The sequence below is a fragment of the Pongo abelii genome, chromosome 12, assembly GCF_028885655.2.
Source record: "Pongo abelii isolate AG06213 chromosome 12, NHGRI_mPonAbe1-v2.0_pri, whole genome shotgun sequence".
NCBI lineage: Eukaryota > Metazoa > Chordata > Mammalia > Primates > Hominidae > Pongo > Pongo abelii.
In genome coordinates this window covers 92,951,447-92,964,907 of record NC_071997.2, presented here as the reverse complement: position 1 = coordinate 92,964,907, position 13,461 = coordinate 92,951,447, and the positions used below count along the sequence as shown (strand labels likewise).

The 13,461-nt window shown below is 42.4% G+C and overlaps 2 protein-coding genes across 10 annotated transcripts in view; one reads left to right on the top strand and one right to left on the bottom strand.

Moving 5' to 3' along the window:
- THUMPD2 (THUMP domain containing 2) overlaps positions 1-13,461 on the bottom strand; it is a 123,143-nt gene that overhangs the window by 3,851 nt on the left and 105,831 nt on the right. For 4 of the 5 annotated variants that reach the window (XR_008522160.2, XR_008522162.2, XR_008522161.2 and 1 more), the window contains one exon: positions 12,436-12,514. The gene's annotated coding sequence lies outside the window, so the exon portion shown is untranslated. Of the gene's footprint in view, positions 1-12,348; positions 12,515-13,461 lie in introns of those variants that run through there. The other variant, XM_054547620.2, reaches the window with a different exon arrangement.
- TMEM178A (transmembrane protein 178A) overlaps positions 3,918-13,461 on the top strand; it is a 58,349-nt gene continuing 48,805 nt past the window's right edge. For 2 of the 5 annotated variants that reach the window (XM_054547637.2, XM_002812097.5), the window contains exon 1: positions 5,161-5,619. In XM_054547637.2, coding sequence (XP_054403612.1) covers positions 5,220-5,619 — 400 coding nt within the window. In that variant the 5' untranslated portion in view covers positions 5,161-5,219. Of the gene's footprint in view, positions 4,020-4,138; positions 4,265-4,339; positions 4,595-5,160; positions 5,620-13,461 lie in introns of those variants that run through there. The other 3 variants (XM_054547639.2, XM_054547640.2, XM_054547638.2) reach the window with 3 other exon arrangements.

Below are 13,461 nucleotides of genomic sequence, written 5' to 3'. Positions count from 1 at the left end.
ACTGAATTAGACCCCAACTTCAAAACCCAGTATCCATACACAAAGAAAAGGTGGTGAATACAGTTAGGTGTGGCAATTAATGAGCCACCATCTGCTAAAACATCACACTTTAAGTGGGACTTAACATGGTTATGGGTTTCTTTGAACTTTTTTTTTTTTCCTTTCCCACCATATGTGCTTAAAGGCTCCAAAAAGGAAACAGCTTAATCCAGGAATGTGAAAAAGAATGGTGACATTCTGCGGTGTGTCAGTGAAATGAGAAACTTATCAGGCACTGTCTATTTTGGGGGTTTTGTGGTATTTTATGGTTCCAGGCTTCTAGTCAGTGACAAAATGGCACTGCCAAGATGACTTACCACATGCGTGGGGTATAGCAGAGCACTATGATAGGTGCTGCTTCTAAAATTTACTTTTGGCTTTGCCCTGGACTGAGTTGACACACATACAGAAAATACTCCTTTTCCTCCAAGGCCTAACTGAGATAGCATCTTGGCTTACCCATATTCTTCCCAATGGAGAAACGAATCTCTCTGTAGTAGGTTTTCCTGTTTCATTGTTTTGTACCTTGGTGACAGTACTAGTTTCAGACTGTTCTTCTTTGTGGCTTCATGCATTTCTATCTTCCTCTCCAACTACCCTAAAGCTCCCTCAGGGCACAGACCCTGTTTTCTTCATCTTTACAAAATCCAGTGGGACTTTGCACAATAACTTACATTGAAGGTGCTCAATATATGCTGTAGAATTAAAATAAAATTGTTTTAGGAGAACAAGTTAGAGTGATGACTTTAACATAAGACACCTCAAAAATGTGCAAAATGCACATTTTGTATATATTGTATATATATATTTGTAGATTAACAATATAATTGACTATATCCTTATATTGAATGCTGAAAAAAATCTGATACTACCAAGAGGAAATTTTCACACTCTTTAAGAAACTTAGTGTGTAGTTTTGGTTAAAATGCATAGTTTAAACTGCAGAATCTAAACGTTTGAAATGAGGAAAGATGTTGCTTTTAATCTTAGCACTGGTGCAACAGGGTGAAAATCTTTTAGAATATGCATGGTTAGGATGGTTAGCTTAGCACAGGTATGTCAACAAAGCATTACCATAGCTCTGTATTTGAGATCTCTCTCTCTCTCTCTCTCTCTCTCTCACTCTGTGTGTGTGTGTGTGTGTGCGTGTGTGCATGGACCTTTTTTCTTAGGAAATATTTATTTAAAGAAGTTCCTGACTGTAGAGAGAAATATGATGAATGTCATAGATATTATGGTAAGTGTGTTTGGACAAGGCAAAAGTATTTTGTTTTCTAAATATTTAAACATGACCTGCACATCAGTTGTGATGTGTAAATGCCATGGGAATACCGGGAGCAACAAAGAAGGACTTTGGAATGCTAGAGTGGATAGTTCTCTCTAACCCAGAAAGGAGAGTTGGAAGCCAAAAGATGACATAAAGTAACACTTGAAGACTATGCATTTGGCAACAATATCCGGGATAACTGCAGGAAGGTTGATCCTGGAGTCATGGGGGCCAGGGAGGAAGCTGTAAGATAATACAGATGTGAGGGGTAGAGGCACAGTAAGAGCAAGTGGTAGAAATGTAGAGGAAGGAGTGGATATAAAAGAAATTTCAAGGGAAAGATCTCTATAACTTTGTCAATGTGATAGATAATTTTAAAATACTGTGTCTAAGTGAATTGAGTGACATAACACCAGCAAAAGAGTTGAGGAGGGCAGTTAGACCATAAGGAAATATGAGACTTTAATTTTGAATATCTTGAGCCCAGTAACACATTAAAATACCCAGGTGGAAATTTTCCGGCTCTGCCTGTCATATGAGGGATTCTGTTTTTCTCCTAGGGATGCACTGGGGATATCGGATCTGGAGATGGCAAAGAGAAATGTAAGACAAATAAAAAACAAACTAAGTTTGAAAACATCGAGGTCATAGCATAGCCAAAGCTAAGATATGCCAGGTGTTCTGGCTGGATATTTGATCTCCCATCATCTTGACTCCATGCTGAGCTAAATGGCCTCCTACACTGATTATATTCAGGTATAGACTTTTCCTTCCACTCATCTATAGCTGTCCAGCTTGTGGTCAGTCATTAGAACATGTTAACTTTATGACTTAAAAATGTACAAAAAATACTTATTTTACAGTGGCCTAAGATATTGAAGCCTCCAAATGTATGAAGTAGACACTAGGCCAAAGAGGTATTCTCTGACTGCAATACAAATATTTCTGATATCCTCTTGGCAAAGTTTAACTCATCCTTTAAGAACTAACTCAGCAGTTAGTGTCTCTATGTAGCCCACCTGACTCCCCACGGCAGTTAGTCTCTTCATTGTCCATGTTCCCATGACCCTTTGTTCTCTTTTATTTTTTTACTACAGCATTTGCCTCTCATTCTGTCTACGCATCTGTTTCTTGCCACTAGGCTGGGAGTATCTTGAAGATGGGCACCACTTACTCATCTTCATATTTTTCACTCCCCTAACAGAGTAGGGGGCTACTGGGTGATAGTTCATTGTTGGAAGTATCCAAAAGGGGAATTTTAAAAACATAGATGGAGCAATGTGCAGTTGCTGTAGCAAAGCCTGTGTACACATCATATGCCACATCCCTGCTGGTGCCGTTAATGCTGCACCAGCAGAGGCAGCGCTCTCATTACATACTGCTGGCCCATATTTGTAATGTGTGACATTTTTTATGAAATACTGTCAAGGGCAATCCATCATATAGTAACCTTTGGATTATATGCTGAGACTGGTCTTAAACATAGACATAAACGAACTTCAAGAATAATGCTATTTTCTAAAGAGTATGATCAAAGAATTCTAGCTAGGAAAATGAGACAGAATGGTAAGTTCTTTTAATTTAAACAGAAGTGCCTTAAAAAGAGGCTTTCTTCTCTCTAGCTCCAGCTGAAGACAGGGTTATTGTGTGAAGATGATTAGGTGACTCTGGAATGTGGCTGAATATTTATTTCTTGTAATACATGAGGTGAAGACTTGAAAAGGGGATGAGGACTTGCTAAAGGCTTGACAACCCTTAGGGCTTCCAAGGTTTTGATAACTTTATTTCAAGATGCATTTTTAAAAATAAAAGAACACATGATGACTTGAGTGAATTTCAGATGTCAACTGTGGACTCACAGTTAAAGGTATTCTCTCTGTGCATCTATTAAGATCTAGGATTTTATACATATTATAGAGTATAAGTTAAAGAAAGCTCGTAAGTCTTATCATTTTTGTGTAAATCCAGATAAGACTCCTTTGATGAGCTCAGTGTTTGCTGTGAAGGAAAAGCTTATAGGTGAGAGGAACACTAAAATTATAATTCTTTGTCTTCCTTAATTAGACTAGAGCTCACCATAGATCTTGCTGAAACTGTGAGAAAATCCAAGCAATAATTCACACTGTCAGGTCAGCAGAAATGGGAACGGGGTTCCGATATAACTGAAAGATTTGCTTAAGTGATCTATCTATGAACTGAACAGCTCAGAATAGGCACACGATCTTCATTGGAAATGTATCCTCTGAAGATGCTAAACACAAACAGCAATGAAAATAAATCCCAGCAAGAGCCTTATACCACCTTTACAGATGTCATTGTAGAGGAAGGATATAAAGCATGTTAATACCAATTGATGTAGGGCACTAATTAATGAGTCCCATTAAATCATGGAGTAATGACATTTAGCATCTAATGAATGCCTCATAATTTCTTCATCATTAATATTTCATAGCATAAGAACACAAGCATGTTCATCCCTGGGCCAATGCAGCATGGTTTTCTGTCTCTGACATGACCACAGGGGCACTGAGTGGCATGAGTGTATTGCACCTCTGTGGTATAGACTGACTATACCGCACAAGTGATTAACTCTTAGCACCCCGGGTCCTAGCCTTTTCTCATTTTAGAAAATGTGAATCTGCCTGCCGTTCTTGGAAGTAACCTCTGTGACTGGAAGATGGAAGAACTGCCCCAGGCTCGGGTGTTGACTTTGGTGTGTAGCATTGCTTTGTTGTTGACCCCCACCCCCCAGCCCAAGAGGGAAACCTGCACAGGAGAAAATCATTACTTTGATTTATTACTGGGGGCTTGCCGTATGCAAAGGCAATAATCACCTCATGGAGCAGGTGCCACTGCCAGGGTTCATTGATTCCAGGCTCTTCTAGGAATTCCAGGAGGCCAGTCAGTTTGGCGGGAGATGGAGGTAGTCAACGAAAAAAGAAGTCCATCTCATAGCAGGTTGAAATGAAGTGGGAGAGAAATCTCTGGTCATCGTTCTATCGCTCCACTGACACTCGGTGTCTTTTCTTTCAGAAGAGGGGCTTGAGCAGAGAGAATGCTTAGAGGCTAAGCGATGGGCAAGTGAGAGGGAAAGAGCCGCGACAGATAGAGCTGGCTGCCTAGGGGTCTCAGAGGCTTCATCCTGCAGGCGGCAGGACAAAGGGTGTTTCGGAATCCCGATGAAGATTCGAAGGAGTTAAACGCTACCACGCAGCCCGACCTGGATGGGATTTGCTCCTGGGTACAAAACGGGACACTGATCAAAATCAACTTGGACAAGTGACAAGAGTGAGTCTTATGTCGGTGGATGTCTTTTAAGGTCGTTGGAGGGAAGAGGACGGGAGGGGTGTGCCGAGGGGTAGGTGGAGAGAGGCACCGAGTCTAGAGCCGGGATATAAATGCACCAGGAGCCGGGGAGCAGAGGAGCAAATGAGTGGGGGAAAGAGTGAGAGGAAGAGTTGGAGAAAAGTCGGGGGAAAGTAGGGACAGGGTTAAGGGGAGAAAACAGGATGAGGGCGGCGAGGAGAGATTAAAAGGGGAAGGGAGGTCGCTGGAGAGGAGGGCGGACTGTGGATCGGAGGTAGGGAGAGGGGCGAGGGGAGTGCGCGGGGTGGGGGGCGCCGGGGCGAGGAGAGGGGGCTGGGGAAGAGGAGGGGGCAAGAAAGCGAGAGCGGCGCGGGGGAGGGCTAGGAGCCCGGGGGCCGGGCCGGGGGCGGGAGGGCGGTGGGAGGCGAGATCAGGCCAGGGGAGAGGGAGCGAGCCGGCCCGGGCTCGCAGGGCGGGGAGGCCGTAGGAGGGAGGTGGGGGGCAGGTGGGGGGAAGAGGGAGGGAGCGGGCGGAGAGCTGGGGCCAAGTGCATTGTGTCTGGCGGCGGCGCGCGAGCCCACCGGCGGCTGCGGCGGGGCGGGAAGCCATGGAGCCGCGGGCGCTCGTCACGGCGCTCAGCCTCGGCCTCAGCCTGTGCTCCCTGGGGCTGCTCGTCACGGCCATCTTCACCGACCACTGGTACGAGACCGACCCCCGGCGCCACAAGGAGAGCTGCGAGCGCAGCCGCGCGGGCGCCGACCCCCCGGACCAGAAGAACCGCCTGATGCCGCTGTCGCACCTGCCGCTGCGGGACTCGCCCCCGCTGGGGCGCCGGCTGCTCCCGGGCGGCCCGGGGCGCGCCGACCCCGAGTCCTGGCGCTCCCTGCTGGGGCTCGGCGGGCTGGACGCCGAGTGCGGCCGGCCCCTCTTCGCCACCTACTCGGGCCTCTGGAGGAAGTGCTACTTCCTGGGCATCGACCGGGACATCGATACCCTCATCCTGAAAGGTGAGCGGCGGGCGCACCCCGCGTCCCCGGCGCCCGCGCGTGGAGCGCAGCCCGCGGCTTCCCAGGGGCGCGCCAGTCCCCGCAGCCCCCTCCCCGCCGCGGCTCCGCGCCCGGGCATTCTTGCATCCTTCCCGCCGCCTCCAGTCTTTATCTCTTCCCTTTCTTTCCCCACTGCCTCCCTTCTTCTCGCTCTCCTTGACTCTCTTCTTTCGTCCACATCCTGCGCGTCCTTTCAAGTCCGTGCCGCACCTCCCGCCTCTGTCTCCTTCTTTCCTGATTTCGCCTCCCATTTCCCGGTTCTCTCTCTCTCCCCGTCCTTCTCTGCCTTTGTACACCTGCCTGACATGTGTGTCTTTTCTTGACGCTGCTCCCCGTAAGGGGGACTAACCGTCAAAGACTCGACTTTTCTCAACCGGGCTCCTTCCTTCAAGTTGTGCTTTCCTTTTGGAAATACCGTTTGGAAGAAAAGTGGTGCCAACCTCCGAAGAGGGGGAAGGGGCTTTCCCTGCATTGTGCGGATGCTGGTGTCAGACGGAACTGATGTGGTCATCCCAGCCTGGCAGGGCTGATGGGCAGCGAAGGAGGCCCTGGAACCTTCCTTCATATCCCTGAAGTGCAGGGTGTGTGTGTGGATTAGACTTCAGAGATCAATCGTTGGCTGGTGGAGGCTGCCAGAGGCAGATAGGACACCTGCTTTCCAACCTTCCTGAGGACCCCATACCCCCACCCTCCTCGCTGTCCAGGCACTGAGGAGAGAAAATGTCCTCGCCCTTTAAACTACAGCTTTCCAGATTTGGGCACTCACTCTCTGCTTATCACTGTGTCTTCTGTTTGTGGTATCTTGTCAGGTTGTTTTTGTTGTTTGTTTTGTTTGGCACTGAGTTGCAGAGCATCAATTTGTTCTTCTGAAATCTGTGCAACACCTGGCTTCTGCGAATGCTATCAGATAGTTTGATTTTTTTTTTTTGGTAGTCCCATTCATGTAAAAATATTCAGTGTGACAACTTGTGAAGCTTCCTTTAACTTTCAGAACTTGACTCAATGTATTTTTTGCCCCTTTGAGATGAAAAAAAAAAAAATCAACATCTCTTCTCTTGGACTCATGATGCCAAAAAAGAAAAAGTCCAAAATCAGTACCTTTTAATATTTAGTAGCCATGTAGGAAAACAAACGGACAGATTTGTGTTGAGTTACAGCCTGGAATGGAATGACATAGAAAAGATGGGGTTAATAATGTGTTGGTCTTCAGAGTCTTGTTAGTTGGCGGATTCTTCATTTCTCAAACATGTCAACTTCCTCCTTCCCATGGCTAACTCAGCTGGGGACTGCCATCCAAAATCTGTCTGCGTGTGGAAGGACTCCAGCACTTTTGGGGGAATCAGATACAGTAAAATCTTCCTTTGGGAAGTGCACCATTTTCTTTTCTTTCCTAACTTGCGTCCACATCTGATTTCTCCTCATGAAGATGCTGCATAATTAATTCTGATAGTAGCATAGTACATGAATAAACTGTAAAAGCTGAGTGTGGAGGCTCAGTTATGGAGTGCTCATTTAGGCAAGGCAATTTTGAAAGCTAAGCAGTGTAGTCTGTCTTTGGAAATGACAGAACTGCATTTCCTTACACTTTCTATGCCTAGCGTATTTGATTGCATGTAAATTGGATATAGAGCAATGCCTGAAACAGCAGGGCAGAGTCCAACCTACAGTAGAAGAGGGGACCCCCACAGGATATTGCACAATGCCTCTGGAAATGCCCTGGCTAACTGAGGTGCCAGTTCCAGGGCAGTCCAGGGTCAAATAATAGAGGTGGAGGGACTTTAGAGGTCATTGAAGTTGAACCTCTACTGGTTGTTCAAACTCCCTTCTACAATCTTTCTGACAAATGGTTGCCTAGCCCAGTACTTCCGTAAGACGGAACTCATATGCTCGTTAAAATAACTAGATTTTCCCAGTCACGAATGCCTATTTTTAGATGAAAACAATCTCAGATTTATAATATTGATGGTGTTTAGCTAATCTTTTGTGTAGAACACTGAAGAGTTCTAGGTTGTGAACAGAAGATATGGGCCCCATTGCTGGCTCTGTTGCTAAATTGCAGTGTGTTCTCCAAGTATCAAGGCCTTCTTCACCTTCAGTTTCCTTGTCTGTGGTATTATTAGGAGAGATGACTATTCTTTCGAGAATTTTCTAGTTCGCATATCTGTCATTGTTATAATTAATAACATGTAAATTTAGCTTCTTGGAAAGTTAATGAGCCGACGCTATTAAGAAATGAGGAGTTTGGAGGAAAGAACAGGCATTGGTACATTATAGGATCATAATTTGTTGTTTGGGAGATGTCCAGAAATGCCTTGTAATGTTGCTACTAACCAACCTTGGGCTAGTTACATAATTCTTCTAGATCTCAGTTTCATCATCTGTGAAATGTATGGGTGACAAGAGCAGCTTTAAAATTCTGAGTCTATGAATAATTTGAGAAAAGAAAATGTCACCAACATTTTCCTGTCTCAAAGATGATTTTGGCACCCATATTAGGCAAACATTATCACCTTTGTTTTGGCATCTGACATTAGTGGCTGTGGTATGAATTTCTTAAATGAGCCATTTATAAAACTAGAAATTAACACTATATCTAATTTTAAAATTTGAGCAACTAGAGTCCCAAGTTCTATTCTTTCTTCTATGAGTTACCTTGTTTATGAGTCTTAGCATCGTTTAGAAATTTTAATTGTAGGAAATGAAGAAAAGTTTATTCAGATGGGAGAGTGGAGAGGGGTGGAAAAAGGGCTCAAGAACTGTCTGGCATGCTTAGTGAGCTTCTGAGAGGCAAAGATGTCAGCATTTTCTCCTGTGGGCCTAGAGGGCAAAGCTAGGAGTTAAATGAGGAGTGCAGGGAAGAAAATGTAGAGTTGATAATATGGAAAACATTCTCATAATAGGAATTATTTACATTTCCTATTACTGGAGGCAAGACAAGAGAGATATATTTCTGAGAGATGTACAGGGGATAGAAACATACAATGTGGGCAATAAGAGATTAATTTAGAAATATGCAAGGCTCTATAATATTAGTCTACTTAAGAGAAATCACTGGAGCTAGAAAAGCATTTATCTCAATGGGACAAGTATTTGGGAGAATCATCAAGTTCTTGTTTTCACACTCTCATTATGATACTAGTTCACTTCTATCTAGTCCAGAGCCTGGAATGGTCTAGGCTTGACCTTTAGCCAGAACCTTCAGAAAGAATGGAGGTAAAGTTATTGATACGCTCATTAAGAACCAAGACTAGAACCCTTTGCTATTCTACCAGACTGACAAATAAAACAAAACAAAATATTTGCCGGCATAGTTTAAACATAGTTATTTTTCTAGCAGCAAGTTCTCTTAACAGCACTATATTGACCAATCCACATTTCACCATCTTGTTCACTGGGATAACATGATAACTTATCAAATGCTTTAGAGATATTACATTCATACTGTATTTCCATACTTACTATCCAATTCAGTAAATGCCCATTAGAAGCTTATTATGTGCAAGGTAATGTTAGAAGATTTTGGCTAAACACGTGGGGGTTCTTTTGTGTTTGAGTTGGTCAGTTGACTCTAAATTAGTTTTCCATATGTGCCATTCTTGCAGCACTGGCTAACTTTTGATGCTGAGGAAGCTTTGCTGGTCCAAGTAAGGACTGACTTGGAAAAGTATGCAAATAAAATCAGCCTTCACCCAGCGATTTGAGTGCTGGAATAGTTGAACAAAATGGACTTGAAGCTTAGGGCTTCAGGTACCTCTGTGGCACTGGGAATGTGGGGGGCGGGGTCTGAAAGAAGTCTTTAGGTGTAAAAATCTGTATGGTAAGTGAGTGTGTCATGGAATATAAAAGGATGCCAGGAAATGACAAGTGACCTAAAGATAGTTCTTCGTTCGTTCATCCATTTATTCACTCAACAAATAGATATTGGAGTGTTGGTTATTGTATCAGGTGTAGAAGATACAGGAGTGAATAAAATGGATAAAAATCCCTGCCTTCATAGAGTTTATTTCAGGTAGTGGAGTTTGTGTTTTCTAGCGGATTATATTATAAGTACTCTTAGTAGGTCATAGGACCAGGGTGGGAGAATACTTTGGGATGGCTGATGGCACTGGTGGGTAAATGACAGAAAATACAGGGCAGAGTGATCCCATGCAGCATCCTTTAGGGGACTCCTAGCTGTTCTCTCCCAAGTGCAGTATATATGTTTCAACTACTGGATGAATAGGAAGACAGGACAGATGGAAGCAGACTCAGTTGGAAACATTATGTAATGCTTCTTTCAGTTCTTGAAAATACTGACTTTAATAAATAAACATTCATGTGACTTGCAAATACATTATGTAGAACTTTGGAGAAATCAATTTTGAATAGAAATCAGAGTCATAGAAATGACATTAGAAGTTCAGCTATTCTCACTAGCCTTAACTTTAACTTTTTAATGAAACATTTTCATTAAAAACAATTAACATTATTTTCTATTATATATACTTCGTGCATGTCAATGAAATTCTAATATTACATATTATCTGCAATAAAAACAGAAAATTAATGTTGTGTTTTGTTTTTATAAAATTAAAAATGATAGGATTTCAGAAATGTGAAGATTATAAGGCTGTATGCACAATGCTGACCTGTATAAATCATCTGGGTTTGAATTCTTGAAACTTGGAATAGAATATGTTCTTGTAGTTGCAGAAGCATTTTTCCTCTAATGAGATAAACAGATATCAAAGACAGTGGGTCATAAATACTTTGTCATTTTGTTCTCTATAAGAAAAGCAAAGTAAGAGATTTGGTAGGAATTCATTGGGTCTGCTTTTCACTCTGCTTATGATTTATCTGCCTCTCCTGTTGCTTATTTCCCATGAAATTAATAGTCTGCACAGGACCCACCAAGTTCTACCTGACACAGAAATGGATTGATGATTTTCTTCAGCTCATTTGTAGACCAAAGTATAATTTGTGTTAGAATAATTATCTTCCAAGAGCAGATATATCTAGGGAAGCTGAGAAACCAGCACCGTTTCTCCTTCTTGACCCAGTGGTTCACAGATTGTTCTCGGACCTTCTCTTGGGTTAAAAGATGCTGCTGGTAAAAGGGATTCCTCAGTTTTGGGGGTTCCGGGGATATGATTAAGACTTCGTTTTTCTTTCCCTCTTTATTTCTCAAGGCGAGTAGTCTCTGAAATTCTTTTGGGCATCACTCTGTGATTTATGTTTATTCATTTGTAAATTATGTCCATGAACTGTACTGGCACATACATCATAAAACAGGAAAAAGCAGATTTTGAAGGGATGTGGTAATACATAGATATAAATAGAAGTTCAACCATTTTCATGCCACTGTCCAAAGAATTTCATGTGCACCCCTGGCATGTACACACCCCACTCTCAAGACTGCTTCTCTCACTGCACAGAGCCAAGTCTCTCATCTGAGCAGAGGAGGAGGGATTTTTCCTGTCACAGCTGAAATTCATGGCGGGTATCCCAGTGCACTGTTATATCACACACATTTATCTTGCACAGTGGAGAGAAGAAGATGCATTTTATTTCTGTATCAATTCTGACATTAGGCACAGTATTAAATGAGCCCTTTTTGATTAAACAACTGCTAGCTCATACTACACAACTCTTAATGACTAGATTTGTAGTTTTAGCTTGTTTCACAGTGTGCTGAGGCTGAACATACCCAAGTGTGATATTCAATGTTTCAACACATTCTATTGCTAACATCATGAAGGTTATCTTGAATAGAAATTAAATTCTTGCCACTCTGCCATCAAAAGAATATACTTGCTTCCATTCTTACTACCTGCACACAGGAGTTGTCTTTTAAAAGTAATTTATAAACACAAAAGTGGATGGTACTTTAAGTAGTTTGTGATCAAAATTGCCAGAATCAATGACATTTTCATTCACTATGTTTCATGGATAACATTTAGCAATGGCCTTGAGGGGAAAAAAGGAAGAGTTTGCTATGTCATAGAAAGTTCACATCCAATTATACCCGAGTTGCTGTGGTTTTTTTCCTTAGCTACTGATTTTTCTTCTTCAGATAGCAAAAAGAGCCCTCGAACCCCATCAGGCAGACTGCTTATAATTATAATTGCAAGTGTTCTTTTTTCATTTTTTATTTTTTTTGAGACAGGGTCTTGCTCTGTCTGTCACCCAGGCTAGAGCTCAGTGGCATGATCATAGCTCACTGCAGCTTTGAACTGGGCTCAGGTGATCCTTTCACCTCCTCCTCCCGAGTAGCTGGGACTACAGGTGTGTGCTAGCACACCTGGCTGATTTAAAAAAAAAAACAACTTTGTAGAGATGGGGTCTTGCTATGTTTCCCAAGCTGTTCTCAAACTCCTGGCCTCAAGAGATCCTCTTGCCTTGGCCTCCCAAAGTGTTGGGATTACAGGTGTGAGCCACTGGGTTTCCCTCGCCCAGCGAGTGTCCTTGATTGCTATAAAAGATCAGTTTTTGTTGGAGGAGCGTCTAGACATTCCTTCCCATTGAGAAAATGTCAATGCTAAGTGTGAAATGCCAGGGGATGGGAACATTGAAGGAATTGAGGTGGGTCACAGGGTTTTCCCAACAGTTACCAAGAATGAACTCTGCTTTCCTCTTTGTGTACATCTGTAGTGCTGTGTGCTCCAGATAATCAGATTATAATTACAGATTATATAATCACAGATTTTCGGATTATAATCACAGATTATTCATGCCAGCAAACCATGACCTCAGATTGGCCATCTCTTCATGCCCTGAGCCTACCTTTCTTGTGTTTACCTTATCATTCAGGGAAATTCCACTGTCCTTTGATTCTCGATTGTGTGCACATCTGTGGTCCATTTTCTTATGTTATTTTCTGGTTAAAAGAATAAAAATAAAATCAGATTTGGTCTGGTCAGCCTCTTCATTTCCCATTCCCTCCCAATAGCAATGATGGGATGGAAGAAAAAAGCTGAAACTAGCGAAAATGGAGGATTGGCAAATAATACAAATCGCAAATGTGTCTCCTTTGAAGTAAAACAGCTCAGTATTTGGGGGTAGTTCAGATAAGATCATATCTTTAGGTTTAAACAATTTTGTTTTTTCTACAGTTACTATTTTTTTTAAAAAAACCCACACCATTGATATTGTCTAAAGCTTTGCAAAGCTAATTGTAAAGATTTTTTATCAAAATAAAGAAATTTGTAAATAGAAAGTGGAATTTATCTTCTTAAACTGGCAAAATTTATGACAGTTTATTTTTTACTCTGTCATAGTGTTTCCCTGCGGTTAAAAGTGATTGCAGTGATTAATCTGTTTTATTGCAAGTTTTATTCATAACTAAAAGGATGCAACTGAACTTCTTGGAGCACGAGAGAGTCCGCCTTGGCCGTCGTCATGAAGCTGACAGCCTTTGTTTGCTGCAGTCACGGGAAACTACATGCTGCACTCCATCTTTCTTGCAACTCCGCCAGATAGCTGATTGCAGACCCAACAGCAATGTCATGGGGACACCCATCAGGGAATGCATTAGCAAGTGAACAAAGGGGGACAATACAAACCATATTTTAGTTTCCGTTATCTTTAATTACTGAGGACACACTGAATTATTTTCTATAACTTGCTGGATGTCCTCCAGTGTTCAGACTTTTTAATATTTTGTTCATAGGTAAAAATCAATCAACTCATTTTTCCCCTAAGAACCTAAAGGATGTAATATATTCCCTTTTGGTTTCACCAAGTGATTTGACATTCTATAGATAGGGAAGAGACTCCAGAAATGTAAGTAGGAAATTCTGAGTGTACAGATAATTCCAGAAGGCT